This window comes from Nipponia nippon, unplaced genomic scaffold (assembly GCF_047370975.1).
Source record: "Nipponia nippon isolate SJK-2023a ecotype South Korea unplaced genomic scaffold, ASM4737097v1 scaffold_5, whole genome shotgun sequence".
Taxonomy (NCBI): domain Eukaryota; kingdom Metazoa; phylum Chordata; class Aves; order Pelecaniformes; family Threskiornithidae; genus Nipponia; species Nipponia nippon.
In genome coordinates this window covers 22,490,728-22,509,337 of record NW_028262369.1, presented here as the reverse complement: position 1 = coordinate 22,509,337, position 18,610 = coordinate 22,490,728, and the positions used below count along the sequence as shown (strand labels likewise).

The 18,610-nt window shown below is 42.0% G+C and overlaps 1 protein-coding gene across 3 annotated transcripts in view; it reads left to right on the top strand.

The window, feature by feature from the left end:
• Positions 1–12,019: 12,019 nt before the first annotated feature.
• The window catches only part of LEPR (leptin receptor), a 43,212-nt gene continuing 36,621 nt past the window's right edge, over positions 12,020–18,610 (top strand). For all 3 annotated transcript variants that reach the window (XM_087734349.1, XM_087734348.1, XM_087734350.1), the window contains exons 1-2: positions 12,020–12,178; positions 17,568–17,626. Coding sequence is in view for 2 of the 3 variants with exons in the window: in XM_087734348.1 (XP_087590474.1) it covers positions 12,165–12,178; positions 17,568–17,626 (73 nt within the window). In the remaining variant the exon portion in view is untranslated. The remainder of the gene's footprint in view (positions 12,179–17,567; positions 17,627–18,610) is intronic.

The following is an 18,610-nucleotide window of genomic DNA, read 5'->3' as shown; positions in this document are numbered from 1 at the left end:
AATGGTGATCTTTTTCAAGCTGTTAGTTAAAACTCTGTTTTGATATTGCTGATTAGCTGAGATCAGGACTCACTGTGGTGGGCAATGGATGAGTGTTTCCAAGGGAAATCACTTGCCCTGAGGAGATTATACTTCAAGAGGCAAGACGAGAAGAATTGCCAGTATTAACAATGAGTACCCGATGGGCTGAGACCAGTTCCAGTGGCTCGCTTATGATCAAACTAATCAAATCTACACAAACATGGTGCAAGTAGTGGAGGCCTTTGCTGACAAGTCCATAGGGCCTGCATGACACTGTGCAAATTTACAGTGTAGGTCCAGGACCATCACAGACCTGTTCTTCTGGGGCTGCGCTTGAGGCAGTAGGCTCAGCTTGCAGAGCCGCAGTGACTTGCTCCCCAGCTCTTACAAGACCAGTTAGCATGGCCAGAGCTGGGCTTTTGGGCTGTGCTCAGGCTGTCCTGTCAGTAAGCAATCACAGCTACAAACTCAATTTAAATAAGCCTGGCTGCCTTAGGGAAGAGGAAAACTTTTTTCAGGATAACACAGAATATCAAATTCATCTCTGCATGTGTACAGATCCAGGAATGCGTTCATAAAGGAGAACTTAACTATCTGTTTTTTTTGTTTTTAATCTCTTTCCCAGTTATTTTTTTAAAAGCATATATTGCCTAAGTTATCATTAATTTCTCTTGATGATGAGATACAACTCCCACAGGATGATGGGATCACTGGGTATTTAAGGTTAGAAGGGACTTCAGGAACTCGCTAAAACAACCTTCTGCTCATGCAGAGCCAGCTGTGAGATGAGGCCAGGTGGCTCACGCTTTTATCCATTCTGGTCTTGAAAACCTCCAAGGATGGAGATTGATATTCCTGTTCCACAGCTTGACTGTCCTCATGGGGAAAAAGTTTTTATTTCTATCCTTTCTGAACCCTCTCATTTCAATTTATGCCTGTTGTCTCTTGTCTTCTGACTGTGCACCATGTTGAAGAGCCTGGTTCTGTTTTCTTGATAACCTCCTCATAGGAATTTGTGCACTACTTCCCAATTTATGAACAAGTTTGGCACTGATGCATCCAGAAGATGACGTGTTTTTCCTGCAAAAATGCCTGCCGTTCAGAAGTATTTTTAGTATTGTTTGTATAGAGGCTTCAGACAGACTTATTTGGAGATGGTTAACTTATCTGAGATGGTTAACCGGAGTAACACAGAAGCTTAAAAGCACAAGGAAACATAAAAATCTAGCAACCTGATGTGTCTATCAACTTGAATTATTAATGCGTGGAAAAAAGCGTGATGCAAAAGTGGGCAATTTGTCGCATATGAATCAAACTTTTTGCACTTCTCTCATTAATAATTTTCAAAGTCTCTATTATCCTTAGAGACTTACCAGCTTTGTGTAATTTCCATCTATCTGACTCACTGAATTACTTCATCCTCTGCAACTATTTTCTTGCCTCAAACACTTCCATTTAAGATGGCAATAGCAGTTTATATCACCATCTACATATATTTAGGTCTCTCTCCATTTTTTTCTCTCTGTATTAGGAATGGAGTATTTGCATGCACACATTTCTGAGCATCTAGAATATGCAGCTGAGCATAAATATGCTGAGGACAAGACTTCTTACGTTAGCCTGGAAGTGATTTCTTCCCTTCGCTTCTGTGTGTTTCCATCAGGTGTTTAGCAACATGCCGCTAGATTCAATAGGGACTGCCACATCTATCTTGGGACACTGGCCTCCTTCAGCCCGGGCGGGAATACTCATGCTAGGGCAAGGATAGTGAAAAGCCAAACAGTTCTAAATCAAAGTTTTCTTGAATATTAGCCTATTATTTCATAAGGTTTTAATCTGTCTCTTGGTATCCTTCTGTTTTTCTCTGCATGCTTTTTGGGACTGGGAGCATCCTCTCGTAGTGCATAGGTAAAGTATCTAAAACATGAAGTTCCTTGGAGAAAGGGTTTAAGGTTAATACAATTCTGCAGTGAGGCAGGTTTTTCATTAGTATTAAATTTAACCCCAAAGACAGAACTTGTTAACTATTTGTCAATAATTTCACCTGCATTTGTTTCTCACAGGAGAAGGACCTACTTGCTTTTAGGTGCTTGTCTGGTGTGTCAGAGGTAGAGACAAATTTTATTTTTTCATATAAAGATATGGATTTGGAATCCCACTTCTCTTTTTCCCAGTGGGCATCTTAATAGCATGTTACCAGGGCACTCTGTGATAACTGCTCTGCAGACAAGATGGTTCAGCTGTTCCACTATTCACAGACAAACTGGTCTTATCCTGCCACCATGTGAGACAAAGACAGGAGTTTTACAGATCTTTAAAAAAGAGAAGATCTATTCATACTACACCTTGCTCAAAAGTTTCTCCCGATGCTGGCATAAAATGTCTGAGAGTGAGTCAACGTTTTAAGATCCCTGTTTTGCTGCTAGCATCTCTGCTGTTAACAGATGTGATTCATCCCTGTATGCCTCCAAGGTGACTCACTGTCAATGAGGTTTAGACAGCTAACAATGAATGATTCTGTCCTGGAAGGTAAACGAGTGTGCTCCCAGAGCTGCAATTGTTTCTCTAGTCCAAAGCAACACTTTAACTTTTTGTCCTATAACGAAATGAATCAACAAGGGACTTATGAATAATAGGGAGGCATTATCCTGCTCTAAGCTAGAAAGGTGTGTCTCTTGGCATATCTTTATTAAATGAATATAGTTACACTTGCATCAGTCTGGAGACAAAATTTGAGCATGCAGCTGCTAGGGGTTTCCAGCAAAGGAGGAACATATATGTAATTACCCGGCTGTATTTGAGAATGGTATGTCCAATAAGTTTTAATGTCTATTCAATTGTTCTTTCTTCTGGTTATGACAACTCTATTTTTTTGATTCTGCAACTAAAAGTTTAGTTTGTTAGTCTTTGATGCCAATTTATTCTATCAGTCAAAGTACAGGACTGTAATATGTGTACAGCCATGGGAAACAGATTCATCTTTTGGGGAGAGAACCTATTTTTTGCACAGAACATATTTAATCACCACCTCTGCTATTTTTAATTTGCAATGCAGGTTGCAGAGAGCATTTCTGTGGGCGCACAAAAAGTAAAGTTTAATGTTGTTGGTGGTATTAATACAGTAGCAAGCTTTTGGTTGGCTGATTAAGCTTGGATGCTGGTAAAGAGGTGCAGAGAGATTAAGGGCAAAACATTCTTGCAGCAGCAAAAACGAGTTAGTGAAAAAATCCCCTTGCGGATGCAGTGCCCATCTTTGCATTAACTTCATAATGAAAACAGACTTTTCACTTCTGGTGGTCATTAATTGATTTAGAAAAACTTCTGATACATGCATACATAGAATCATAGAATCGTTTAGGTTGGAAAAGACCTTTAAAATCATCAAGTCCAACCGTTAACCTAGCACTGCCAAGTCCACCACTAAACCATGTCCCTAAGCACCACATCTGCACATCTTTTAAATACCTCCAGGGATGGGGACTCAACCACTTCCCTCGGCAGCCTGTTCCAGTGCCTGACTACCCTTTCAGGGAAGAAATTTTCCTAATATCCACCCTAAACCTGCTCTGGCTCAACTTGAGGCCATTTCCTCTAGTTCTGTCGCTTGTTACTTGGGAGAAGAGACTGACCCCCGCCTCACTACAGCCTCCTTTCAGGTAGTTGTAGAGAGCAATAAGGTCTCCCCTCAGCCTCCTCTTCTCCAAACTAAACCACCCCAGCTCACTGCTCAGCAGTTCCTCACAAGACTTGTGCTCTAGACCCTTCACCAGCCTCATTGCCCTTCTTTGGACATGCTCCAGCACCTCAATGTCCTTCTTGTAGTGAGGGGCCCAAAACTGAACACAGTACTGGAGGTGTGGCCTCACCAGTGCCGAGTGCAGGGGGACGATCACTTCCCTAGTTCTGCTGGCCACACTTAATTCCTGATGCAAGCCAGGATGCTGTTGGCCTTCTTGGCCACCTGGGCACACTGCTGGCTCATATTCAGCTGGCTGTTGACCAGCACCCCCAGGTCCTTTTCCACTGGGCAGCTCTCCATCCACTCTTCCCCAAGCCTGTAGCATTGCATGGGGTTGTTGTGACCCAAGTGCAGGACCTGGCACTGAGCCTTGTTGAACCTCATACAGTTGGCCTCGGCCCATCGATCCAGCCTGGCCAGATCCCTCTGCAGAGCCTTTCTACTCTCAAGCAGATTGACACTTCCACCCAACTTGGTGTCATCTGCAAACTTACTGAGGGTGCACTCGATCCCCTCATCCAGATCATTGATAAAGATATTAAACAGAACTGGCCCCAACATTGAGCCCTGGGGAACACCACTTGTGACCAGCTGCCAACTGAATTTAACTCCATTTACCACAACTCTTTGGGCCTGGCCATCCAGCCATGTGATTTATTTTTATATAGAATAACAGTATTTGATTTTTCTGTAGCAGTTACGTAGTTAGTCTCTTTCACCTGTTTAAATGCCTGGAAAAGAGAAGGCTCTGGGGAGACCATATAGCAGCCTTCCAGTACCTGAAGGGGGCCTACAAGAAAGCTGGAGGGAGACTTTTTACGGGGGCGTGTAGTGATAGGACAAGGGGTAATGGCTTTGAACTGAAAGAGGGTAGATTTAGATTAGATCTAAGGAAGAAATTCTTCACTGTGAGGGTGGTGAGGCACTGGAACAGGTTGCCCAGAGAAGTTGTGGATGCCCCATCCCTGGAAGTGTTCAAGGCCAGGTTGGATGGGGCTTTGAGCAGCCTGGTCTAGTGGAAGGTGTCCCTGCCCATGGCAGGGGGGTTGGAACTGCATGATCTTTAAGGTCCCTTCTGACTCAAACCATTCTATGATAAACTGGTTAACCTGGCATGAATTGAATTGGATGGATTAGAAGGGAAAAAACCCAAGAAAAATGTTGAAACCCATACTGAAAACGCAGAAGGAGTTCAGCTGTGCTCAGAAATGACAAATTCAACCTGGTAGAACTGAAACTGAATTTCTATCATTTTTTCTAGCTCTTTCAGATGCATAATCACTCAATTTGCACCAAGTAGCTAAGGTTAGTATGCTTCAGATTTCTGCATCTTTATTCAGAACTGGAAACCTCAGAAAAGTACTTCTGTTTAGACTTGTTATGTTGTCACTGACCTGTCACTGTTGGGGCGGATGATTGTAGTGCTTTTCCTCACTACAGGAGGAAAATAGCTCATAATTTTTTTTTTTTTTTCTCTTGAGCACAAAGTTTGCAGGTCTTTCTACAAGCCTAGAAGAGACTTGGTTGCAGTACTACCTGGCAGCAAGATTAGCATCTCAATAGATATCTATATGGATATAAAGCTGTGCAGGAGATTACAGACGTTTTTATTTGTAAGAGGTCAGGGTACTATCATTATCTGCCAACACAGTGGCTATATGGCTGTATCCAGTTGCATTTTTTTAAATAACTATATAAACCTTCAAGGCTAAATAACATTAAGGACTTCTGTTAGTGAAACTTCATCTATAGTTATATGTTTCTTGCTCACAGTCAGTTGCAAAGCGTGCACGTAAGTCACTGAAGTCTTCTCACATGCTTTGCAAAAACACTCGGGACTTGGTATTTTGCGGTATTCTGTTGTTCTTCAATGTGTAACTCCTTGAAAGGCTTCTGGACCTTTGTTATTTTTATAATGCTTCAAGGGAGAAAGTCTGAGGTGAAATATGGAGGCTGAGAGAAAATAAATTTCTTTGTCATTTGTATTTATAAAAAGACACTGACACAGAAGAATGTTCTGACAGCTCCATAAAGGGTGAGGCCCTAAGAAGAGGGGATGCTGTGCTGAGGCTGGAGAACATCGTCTGTGGTCACAGGCCTGCTAAACTGGAGTGGATTCCCTTGAATTCAGACTGGCAGGGGTCAACATCATAGGCCCAATGGTTAAGTATACATTTTGATAACATGGAAAAGGTGCAAAAGCTAGGGAACTCACTCAAGATACACTTACAGGAGCAAAAGAAGGAAAATCATGGGTCAGTTTGCTTAACATCATGGATGTCTGTATACTAATGAATAAAGTACGGAGAAACTGAAAATCTTTGTATTGAGTCAAAATAGTAACTGCACTGGCAAAACAGAAACTTTGTGAGATAATTCAGATGCGAAAGGAAAGACTTGTTCGGAGAGGTCTGAAGGCATGGGAGGAATGAAGTCTTTCTCACAAGGATGCATATGATTTTTGCTGAGATCCAGCATATGTAGGAGGTGAAGTAACTGGAAGTATCTGGGCAAAGATATCAAGAAAAGATCAAGGTAAGTGTTTATTGTGTATTGCCAAAGAAGTCAAGTGGATGAGGACTTTTTTAACCAGAGCTGGTTAACATCTTGAAAGAAGACTCTTACTAGATTTTATTTTCTTTTTCCTGGACTGAGAAAGAGGAACCAGTTGAGAATGTGAAGATGTAAGGACACAGCAGAAGAGAGACAAAAGTATTTGAGAAAGAAAACTTCAATAAACTCGATTACGGTGAATATCAAATGGGAAGTAAGTCTAAAGAGAAGAGTTGTCCAGAAGAGTTGAAAAAAAATATACATGAAAGGCAGGAAAGCACCTGCTCCAATGTGAATTAAAGGTAGGAAAGTTAGTAGAGGAGCAAATAATATTTTCCTCAGTAATGTGAAACTTTAGTTGGAGTTAAAAGCTAAGTTAAGTTAATGACAAGAACTTGTAAAAGAATAACACAAGCACATAGGGGTAAATCAGAAAGACAAAGGACGGAAGAGATAGGACCAAAAGGGTCCCTCAGGGTGAACAAGAAAATGTTCTTGGTAGTGAGGGGAATTCTTACATACGGAAAACTCATCACATCCTAGCATGTTATCTTTAGCGATGTTTTTGATGTTGTCTCATGTGACTTTCTCCTAAGCAAGCTGGGGAGTCTAGTCTATGTTCAATGACTGTAAAGTTGGATAGAAAGGAACTTTTCAAAAAATACAAAAAGTGCAGTCAACAAGTCACAGGTTGGAAGACTGTATGTGGGGTGGTTGTTCAGGGATACACCTGAAGTCTAGAACTATTTGATATTTTCAGTAAGTCCTTGAATAATTGAAAAGTGCATGTTATATTAAATCTTTGGATAACAAAATGCTAGCAACAGTTGCAAACACTTTAGAGAGCAAGATTAGAGTTCAAAGTGATCTTTACAAACTGCTGAAGTGGTCTGAAATAAATAGGCTGTAATTCAACAAAGACAAGTGCAAGGCACTTAACTGAGAAATAATCAACTGCACAAACAAAAGTTCTGCAGGAAGGATCTGAGGGCTAGGGGGGTGCGCAAACCAAGCCTGAGTCAACACAGGCGCGATGTTGGGAGAAAAAAAAGCGAAGACCTTATGGGATGTGTAAACAGGGTTGTCTCATGTAAAAAGTGAGACGTTTCTTCCCCCTAAATAGCACTACCAAGACCTTGGTTGGAGTACTTTGTGCCTTCCTCTTCAGAAAAGAGAGAGAGAAACAGGAATAAGTCCAAAGGAGATCAGTTAGCCTTAGCAGGTCTCCAGAAAAGATGATCTATAAAGAGAGAGTGAAAGAACTGGAACTTTAGTTTACACAAAGGATGATCAATATGAGACAACGTAACATACATCAAAGGACTTCTGAAAGGAGGAATTACCTGTCTTCTGTCTTTCTCAAGTATATGAAAAAGTAAGAGGATTAAACTTCAGGAAGATCTAGTATAGATATTCAGGGAGGAGAAAAAACCATTTAAAAAATAAATAAATAATTAAATATGTACTAACATAGGTTACGTAGGGTTTTTTTTTTCTGGTTCACTGAACGCCAGTGCTACATGGGGAAGTGAAAGAAAACTTACGCTGTCAAATGTTTGTCGCAACATGTTCTAGCCTAAATAGAAAATTATTTTCTAGTGGTCCCTCTTTGTATCTCTCCTGGCAGAGACATGGCAGACTAGACAGCTTGTGACAGCTTTTGCTTACGCTATGAAAAGTCTGGGATACAAAAACTTCAATGGCTTTCTAACCTCAGACACAAATTGTATGTAGTCAGATTTCCCAAACTGTCGTATTAGAATACAGAAATATTTTAAAAATAGAATTTATCAATTAGAGATGGTGGTTATTTTAATAAGGAGCAAAATTGGCTGATGCTGCTTTGAGGAAATGGATCATGAATTACGGAAAGTCAATAAATAAATTAAAGCCAATCAGTAGGGTTGTTTATACAGCCATGGTAGAACTGTTTACACAATACAAAAGATAGTATGATATCACATTCAAGTCTGTTTATGGAGAAGAGCTTGCAGTAGGTAAAGAAAAATATTTTTCTTCATATCTTATGAAGCAGAGATCCTGGTTTTGCATTTATTTTAAAATAACATTGCTGAAAAGAAAAAACATTGTAAAAAACCTCAGTTGCACATATCTGGGACTTATCAGTCTGGTACACTGGTTCTAAACTCTTGCTGCCTTTTCCAAGAAAAAGGATGAGCACAAGCAAGTTTAAAGGTGCATCTTTTCTAGCAGTCCTCACTTTAAGTTCCTTGACATAATTTCTGGGTTTTGGATTTTTTTAATTGGAAGTTCCTGTTAAATATATGGTATTGCTTTACATCTGCATCAGCTCTTCTCAAAGAGCTCTTTATTCACGAGGACAAACACTGAAGTGCAAAAGGGCCAAAATGTGATTTACTCCGCTACTCGTGGAGTAAAATGTGATTTTTATCCACTACTCTTAAAAAAGAGAGCCAGCAGGTAATGGATACATACATTATAGCAGAACCAGGTCTTTGAGAGATTTGAATGAATTAACCTCATTAAGAGAAAATAACCCATACGAGGGGATACTGTGCAAGCCTTGAAAACAACTGTAGAAGTGAGGAAGTGGGAGATAAAGCGTAGCTTCGTTTTAAGCAGCAGTGTGATGAAAGGTATATTCGAACAGAGAGAGGGAGAGATAACTGACTGTCAGGTAGTATAAGGATTTAAATCTGCCTGTGTGGAAAGGGGAGTGGTACTGAGTGGTCTGGAATGTGGGTGAAATGGGTGCTCACTCAAGGAGCTCTCACTGGTAGCAAAGAAACATGAGGCTAAAACAGTCTGTCTAGATTATTTTATTGAGGTGTTGGTTGTTTTTTTTTTTGAGGCACAAACCTGTATAATCATTCTTTTCATAAACTTACTAAACCCTCACTTAAACAGTTTCTTTTTTGTCCTGTTATTCCCATTAGAAGATTGTTCCAGAAATGAGTCTTCTATTGGCCAAGACTCAGATTTTAATAACAGGCCTAAATGTTTCTGTGACAGGTTTATAACCATCTGACCTAGTGCCAGTATTGTCCTTTGCTTTAAATAGTTGATAATTCCTTCTCCTTGGGGTTTACTCCCCGACTGTTCACTCCCCACCCCCCCCAATTTGTTCTAAAGTCTTGTATGTTTTAGAAGTCGGATACTACCACACTGGTTTTTTTTTTCCTTAACTCTTATTGTACTACTACTTAACAGATTTGGTTAAGATACCGGTGCCTGGGTCTTGCAATTTCAGTGCTAATTTTTCATAACTCTGTTTTCATGTATTAAACTCTTTCAGTGTTCTCCGTACTGCGGCTATAGTACTTTGAGTTTCCTTGCCCCCTTGTTATCCGTCCTGCTCCTAATGCTACAGTCAACATTGTTATCTTCATGGCAAATGCAGGAGATTCTGTATCTAATGTGGGGTTACAGCAAATCTGTAATCTCTACTTTTGCTGTTTGTTTTAAGGGGGTTATCTCTAATCTATAACTTAATCTTTGCTTTTGCTGTTTGCTTTAGTACTTTTTCCGAGTCTCCTTTGGTTGGGTTTCTTGCCGTACCTTTAGTGACACCTGGCATGGACTACTGTTAGAGACAAAGCGCTCTCGGAGCATATTCTACCGGGGGCCTGATCCAAACTGGAAATTCACGTGCGTGACTGGGCCCATAGCTATGTGTTAGAAGAAAGAACAAACGTACCAAAAAAGTGGCATCTTTTATCTTCCCTTAGTAACTGGACTGCAAACTTCCGTGCGAAGGCAGCTTCTAAGCTACATATGGCATAGCTTTTTGGAAAAGTACAGATTGCTACGGTGTGTTCGTTGTTGACCTGGTCTTCACCAATTTAATACTTGAAAAACTCATTGTAACAATTCAAGGCCAGGATTTAAGCTTAGTTCTAGTTACTAATTTTCACTGTCAGTTTCTTCAGTATGGCTCAGGATTTTTAAGTTACAAAAATTTTTGTGATAACAATCCATATATAGTTGGTATTAAAACATCGTTAGCTATAGGAGAGTAGTAAAGAGGAGATGAAAATAGTCTCTCTGCATCCAGATTGTTCACAGAAATGTGTAACTTTTAAAATAATGGGAAATAAGTATCTCTGTCTTTCAGTTGAATGGTTCATAGCTGAGTTACAAACCTACTGACTTGGGTTATTTTGTAAATTTCCTGTATCTGTATTGTTTGAGATTGTAAAACTGCTTTTCTTGATCAAATTGTATTCTTGCATTACTGGTGTACACTAAGCTGTTGTTCACACTTTTGGATTAAAACAGTTATGTGTTACAAATTTTTTACGTTGTATGTTCACATACTTAATACACCTTGGAAGTCTTTGGCAAGCTACTAATATTTACGTTTTCACAGCTTTAAAGAATGAGATTTTCAAGACCAAATTCTGACACTTTTACTCATTTTCTAGTATGTAATTCAACAAACTGTCAAAACCGAATTGGATAGCGCTGCTTAATGTGCCATTTAAAAGAAGTGTATCTGAATCAGATGTTTTTTTGAGACACTAATCTTTGTCCTACTGACAAGTAGACATGTTTGTGTTTAGAATAATAATTCACAACGTTTATAATTTTGTGAAAACTCAGAGATCCATGGGAAATACAACCAATAGGCTCAACAGCCAGAAAGCATTCCCTATACTTCTGGTTTATGTCACCTTTTACATCAACCATTGGCTATTTTGTACAGCCTCCACTGTTAAAACCACTAACTGGAATAATTAAACTGAATGTTCATTAAATTCTTAACAAATGTTTGTGTGGATCCGGGCAGCATGGATTGTTCCCTGAAGGTCCTCTATTTAGGTGAAATAGTGCCACGCTGCATTTAAAAAAAAAAAAAACAAAAACAAAAACAAAAAAAACCTGCCATTGAATTTCCTTCTATAATAATCACAATGTGTTAGCCTGTTAGAAGGGGAAAACTTTGGATATTCTCTCTCCCTTCTCCCTGAACTGATCCTGGACAAACTCCTGCAACGCCTCCCATGCGAAGCAGCAGCCTCACGACGGCTGTGCAGGGAAGCAACAACGCAAGGTTCAACCTGGAAGGATGCGCCGAAACTTTTCTGTGACAGCGCTTGGATTTGTGCGCTTTACAGAAGAAAAGCGATGCCATCTGGCTTAACCTACTTCTCGGGGCGAAGCACTACAGCTTAACCCCCCGGCAGCCCGCGGAGCAGCTGCCGAAGGAGCAGGGGAACAGACGGCGGGGTGGCCCTGGCCGGGGCCCGCGGTGCGGCGGGACAACCCGCGGCGGCGGCGGCTCCTTGCCGGGGGACCCGCCGCCTCTGCCCCGCCGAGGCCTCCCCCCGTACCCAGCGGGCCCTGCCTGTCCGCGGCCCTCGCTTAACAGGCGTCCCGCCTCGCTGGCTGCCAGCCGTTTGGGGGCTTAAACTTCATTTCTTTCAGTGACGTGCTGTTTGTGAGAAATTACATTAAAATACGCAGGGGGAAACACCGCCCCGTCCCTGCGCTGCCCGGGCGCTCGGGCCGCGCTCTGAAGCCTCCGCCCCGGCACCTCGTGTGTGAGGAGAGCGCGGGCCCGCGCCCGGCCCCGGCCCCGGCCCCCGGGGGTTGCGGGCCGTGCGGGGGGAATCGGCCTCTCCCCGCCGCCGGCGAGCCCTGAGGTGGGGCGGGCGGGGCGGGCGCTAGGACGAGGCGGGGCCGCGGCCAGCACCGTCCGGCGCCGGCGCGGGCGCTGCGGCCGCTGCTGAGGGGAGCGGGCGCGGGCAGCGCCGCCGGGGGCCCTGCTGCTCCCCGGCTGGGGCGGTGCGGGGGGCGAAGGCGCCCGGCGGAGCAGCGAGACGTGACCACCGCGGCATAACTTCGGCTGTCGGTTAAGCCTCCGGGAATGAAGCCAAGCGGGTCGGTGAATTTACTTTTTTCCCCGCTTGTTCCTTTAATTTAGGTTTCTTGCGGCTTTCCCCGCGTAGGCAGCCGCGGGGCTGGGGGCCGCTGTCCGCTTCCCTCTCTCCCTCCCCCGCTCCCGGCCGGCTCCGCGGGACGCTGCCTTCCCCCCGTGGGGCGGCCGGCGGGGCGGCGGTCTGTCCGTGGCGGGGAGGCCCCGCTCCGCCCGGCGGGCCGGCTCCTTCCCGCCCGCTGGCGGGGAAAGCGGGGCGGCTTCGGGCTGCCACACGGTAAAAGCGGCTGGCTCCTGCCGAAATACGCGTTGAGAGCGGAGCGCAGCCGGTGGGTGAGTGTGGTCCTTTCCCTCACACCTCAGCTCTCGAAGGGACCGGGCAACTTTGGAGGTTGGCATGGTGTACCCAAATCAGGGCTTTTTTTTTTTTTTCCTCTTGAGGCTTAGTGTCTGAACCAAAAGAAAAAAGAAATCTCCGTGAATGTGGGTTGCGAGTCACTGATGCTGCAGAAGCCGTTATAGTCTGTTCTGATTGAAGAGCTCTTTGGAAATTTAATGTTAATTATTGACACAGCATTCATAAATAGAGTTTATAATGAAAACACTGAGAACCCTTAACTACCAAGGGTGGCTATAATATGAAGGAGCTTTAAGTGCCAGGTAATTACAGGAGCTCTGCTTACAGCTGCATGTAAGGAAAAACAATGTATGTTCATCAGTGAAGAACACTGATGGTGTTTATTAAAAAGCTTTTCTCTATTGCTGACTTAAAATCAGGAATATTTATGAAACTTAAGTCTCTCAAATTGTGCGTCATGAGCGTGCACAAACTTGAGTACTGCATTCAGTGCTGTGGTAGTGGAGATGCAGGAGCCACTGCAGCTGCTGTGCGGCTGGATCCCCTGCCCTCCGTCTCTGCGGTGGGCTGCCGAAGGCAACCTGTCTTTGAGCAGCGTGGGTGTTTGTGAAATGAGGGGGTAGCTTCAGTACAGTCAAGAGAGATTGTACAACCTGGAGAAACTCTCTAGAGTTTGGGATGTTTTGCTGTTGAGTTTCAGAAGAGGCTCCATCAGCAGACTTGGAGCCTGGTTTTGTAGCTGTGCATTTGCCTGGCAGTCGTGCACGAGTGAGACAAGGGTAGCTCTGCTGCTAGTTCTGCTGTACTAGTTCTGTGTGGGGAGACGTGCAACTTGGATTGCCTTTGTCAAAGCTTTAGTATTAGAAAGCAAAATTATTCAAGTCCTATTCTTTGCTATTTTGTATGTTCCATTTACTCTGAACTCTTTATTAATAATGTTTACTAATATACTACATGAGAAACAAATGCAATGAAATTCCATGCCCAGGAGGGCTGACTGAAAACCACTGGTCTTGCCAAAACCAACAGGACTGGAAAGCCCTCAGCATCCTTAAAGAGCAGGCCAGGAGACACTGTGTGTAGGCATTATTACTAAAATATTTTTTATGTTTGTAGAGGTCTTTTAAATATTTAAAAACAGCTGTAGCGGAGTGCTTGCAGAAGTCAGGGACAGTTTGTATGCTTGCAGTATTATGTTCCTGTTTCCCATTAACTAACAGCTGTTGTTGTTTTTTTTGGGAGGGTGGGAACAAGAAAAAGAACTCCAGAACCTGTATGTGTGTGTGCTACATTACTTGAGGAAAAATAGGAGATCCTGGCAACTGAGTTCCTATAGGCTTTGAAATTGCTCATTGGAAACCACTAATATGTAAGGCTCCGATCTTGCAACATTTGCTCATCTAGTCCCTTTGTGCCTATAAAAGTCGGTGAGAATTTTACAGTTGAGTTTAGTGGTGTCAGGGTTGTGCTACTCCGCTGGGTCCAGGATGGGTTGTAGAGACTTGGCACTCTTAGTCACCAGTACCACCCTCTGTTTGCTGATGTTCAAACTGGGCAGGTAGACCTGCCTCGAACTGCAGTCCTCTTTTCACGTCAGCCCTTTTTTTGTAGTTCAGAAAGGAGACATGAAGAAATGTAAGTTGTCAAGACAAGAAACTAGAGGGGGAAAAAAAAAAAAAAAAGGCAGCTCCAGAGGAAAAGGAAAACTTCCAGTACATTTTCCGTGCCCACTGAGCAGGTGTTTGTGGATCACCAGCCGTGCCTGTTTCAGGCTGTGCGGAAAATGTTTCCCATGCTGATATGCCAGTGGATTGTATGACTTCTCAGCCGGCCTGTAAAAAGAAATGATCTTACTTTCATTGCCGTCCTCCTTGCTTGTCATATCTGTTGTGTTTTGTTTTAAATCGGATGTTTTTGTTATGAGATGGACCCTCCTGACTGAAGTTTTTGGTACAGTGGTCAGCATGGAGAGGAACATACTATTTACATATGAAACTGGAAAATTTCTTGTACGCAGCAGCAGCAAAGTTGGTGGTTTCAGAACGCCTTATCTTAAGATAGTCGTGTTAAAATGGGCCCTGATTCCTTCCGTTTGTATGGATACTTCCCCAGCCATGCATAAAACCATTTGTCCTTGCTGTGTTAACTTACTCTCTCCAGGGTAGAGCTATAGTTACAAGTTTAAATTATTCTCCTTTATTTAACTTCTGTTCCCTGTAACTATTCTTGTAAAATTTGTATTCTTTCTTACAACAAAGTTAGGAATTCTGGTAAGTTCAGCATTCTCACTAGGAAAGATATTGGATAGTCCTGTCTGGTCCAGTAGTACATTCATCTTGTCCTGGGAGTTACCTGTAGATATCTGTTTTTACCCAATTCCTGTGTAAAGTTTACACAAGCGATACTGAACTTTGAACAGAGAAGGAGCTAATGCTGGTGACGCATAGCTTACATTGCTTTTTGATCATGTACAGCACTATTTTTTTGTTCGTGACTATTGTTGGACCCAGGATTAATAAAAAAAATAATACCTTTGTAAAAATCAGCCTAGAATGATGCAATAGAAGTAGGAAAAGAGATGTCTTGAGCTGCTCTGAACTATATTTTTGTGTTCTGGTCCAAATATTGTTAATTATGCTTAAATTAGTGCTGATATCAGAATCTCTTTGCTCTATCTGGACATTTATATGGCAGCAGGAAGTGAAAATGCCTTTATCTTCAATAGATTAGATAATTACAACTTTTCTTCTTTGAGGTGTATGTGGTTCTGGGGATCTGTGGTTGCTTTCTTTTCAGTCTAGGGTAGGTAATGCATGGGAGAAACTAACACAGCAGCTGCTGTTAACACAATTAACTATTTGTCTTCTTACTTCCAGGAACAAATGAAAGATGGTGTTTCACGTTCTGCTTTGAAATAGTACAATGAAATACGTATAGTTACCAAAATAGTGGTTCTTTCCTTCAAACATCTAGGAGCAATAGGGCTAAGATATCTGAGTGACAGCTCTTACTTCTTGCCGTGCCTATGATGGGAGAGCAAGTGATGGACCATAACTTTATGGGGTATTTAAAGCTCTTGATGGTGGGCATTTTTTTTACTCGTTTTGAAAGTGAGAGCTTTAAAGCATTTGCAATAGCACCCATGGCATACTGATGACTATATAAGCCTTTGAAATAGATGGCTGATTTTCTTGTACAACATATGGAAGTGATCTCTGCCAGTTTCCTACTGAGAAGTGGTTGAGCTAGGAACAGCAAATTTTTGTTGCACCTTTAAAAGAGGAACATGGACTGTTTTTCATTAAACCATACATTTAATAGTATGAATAGTGTACGCTTATGTCAAGTAAATTATTTTAAAAGGTGTTTTGTTTTTTTTTTTTATTTCAGTCAGAAACTTGGAAAAAAACTAGATAACTTCTATCATAGGCTTTTGGAAATAATCCTGGCCTGTATCTCTGTGAAATGACAGGCTTAATAGAAGGTTGTAGCTAGATAATTCCTCTGGCCTTCATGGCTCGCCTATTAGGAAATAGACTAATGGAAGAGGTACAGGTAAGGTTGGCCTCCTAACAGCTGTGCTGAGAGGCAAATTTTCCTCTCAAGCAGGGGTTGTGAAGCACTGCCTTTGAAACTTTGAGCTTTCCTCTTTAATTGCTCAAAATGTAGCTTAAAATGTACTCTGATTATAACCTGGATGAATGGGGAGAAAAGTGGATGGGACTGACTCATCTTGCAGACCAAAATGAAGATGGTCTGTGCTGAAGAAATGACTTGGCTCCGGCTCCAGCCCCAGCTAAATTTGCAGGGGCTTTCCTTGTGGGAGAGCTTGCAGGGAGACAAGAATACTGAAATATTTAACTTTACAGTTGTCAGCCATGGTCAAGGCTTAAAGCGGTGTCAGGGTCACTGGATGATCATATCAAAGTCTCTGGTGAGGACGAAAGGGAAAGGAGGGACAGCTGTGAGCAGAGGGTGGCTTTCTTTGTTGTCACCAAATTCTTTGGTTTTATTAGCAGCCGCTGGTTACTCTGTGGGGCTGACCCTCCACTCTGTGCTGGCTTGTTGAGGCGCTGTCCCGGGTGAGACAACAGGGGTGTACTCGCCCTGTGCACCGACAGGAGTGGTAAAAACCAAGAAGGAATTACTCTGTTTCTCTCCTTCTGGTCTCCTGTGTCCACATACGCTTTCCTTCCAGGCTGCAGAGCCAACAGCAGTAGCCTGTATGTATCATACAGTGTGTGTGTGTGTATATATAGTACAGTACATGCACCCCCAAACTGAAAGGCCAGTGAATTACATAGCATTGGCGCCAGTTCTTTTGGCAACATAGATGTTCTCAAGGAAATTGCTTTCAGAAATATTTAAGGAATGAGAATACTTTGGAGGCACCCCCCAAATCTTATTTCTTGCATTTCCAGCATTCTCTGTCTGACTTGATATGTAAATTTTACTAATCATCTAGTTCTGGTTAACTACAAAGGCAACCAAACTCTGTATGTTTTCCTCTCATATCCTCTGTTGAGCTTTTTTTAAAATATAAAAATGCCTATATTTGGGTTTTAACAGAATTCATGTGACTGCAGGATGAAAATCAAAAAGAACAAGGTATCTCAAATGAAAGAACAGTATTGAAATACTGCTGTAAAGTGTAGTGAAGTCTTCACCGTTGAAATGGGTGCCTGAGTGCTTTTGTGTATGCTGCACTTTGAAAATTGAGTATCTCTTGGGCATTTTGATTCTTTGGATTTGTAGTGCCTTTCAGATGACCAAACCCAAAAGGTGAACAATGATCAGCAAAAGCCTGGAGAAACGAGGTACTATATAGTTCTAATGATGAAAGAAGAGCTGTATTGACATTTAGTTGATATTCTAAGCCATGGTTTTTTTTCTCAAATGACATTCTGATTTTGTTCTTCCTTTCTGCTTACAGAGGTGTGAGTATCAAATTAACTGAAGTGCACTGAAATGAAACCTTAGTGAAATAATAGACTGATAATTATCAGCTCTCAGTTGATTTTCTGTATGTTTTTCAGATCAGCTCTACGAAACAAGATGTGTTGGCAAATCATTCTGACCATGTTTGTGCTATTGGGTAAGTTACTAAAAAAATAGGTCTCTTATAAATTATGTAGAATGAAGACTAAAAAAAAAAAAAGTCAGTGCAACTGACTTTTAAGATCAGGAAACATCAGTAGAAAGTATGTGGCGAGTCAAGATGCATTCAAATAAATACCCCAGTCAGAATTTGATAAGAGAGAAGCTCACAGGCAATTTGTTTTGTTACCCTAATAGATCAAAAAATGGAAGGGAAAATCCCAGTTCAATCAGAACTGTAAAGTTTCTGTTCAGCTCAGTGTAGCCAGGGTGTCACTTTGAGTTTGAGCTCTGTTTATTCAGGTAGCTGACATTCCTGCTTTCATGTGCACGGTGCTGTTAAAGGGTGCTCAATTAACCGTAAATGTTGAATATAATAAGCTGGTTTTCTAATTGGGAAGTGCCTGTAACAATATTGGTGTATGTTGTTCAGTGACAGCTGGTATTTGCCTTTCTTTTTTTGATTAAAAAAAGAACTCTTTAGAGACTTTTAGTGATCATAGAATCGTCAAGGTTGGAAAAGACCCTTAAGATCATCAAGTCCAATCGTTAATCCAGCACTGCCAAGGCCACCACTAAACCATGTCCCTAAGCACCACATCTGCCTGTCTTTTAAATACCTCCAGGGATGGAGACTCAACCACTTCCCTGGGCAGCCTGTTCCAGTGCCTGACTATCCTTTCGGTGAAGAAGTTTTTCCTAATATCCAACCTATACTTCCCCTGGCTCAACTTGAGGCCATTTCCTCTTGTCTTAATGATGCTGCTTAGGGAGAAGGAAGATGCTATAATCCAATGAAGTTAGTTTCAAAATTTGTGTCATCGTCACAAAAGATGAATAAATCATTAGATTTCTATCTCTTTTCTATATACATACATAGACATCTTTCCGTATCTTTCTATATACATACCTTTATCCACTCAGTATCAATATTGCATTGTTGACAAGTTCTTCTTTTAAATACCTTATGTAATCTAAACAT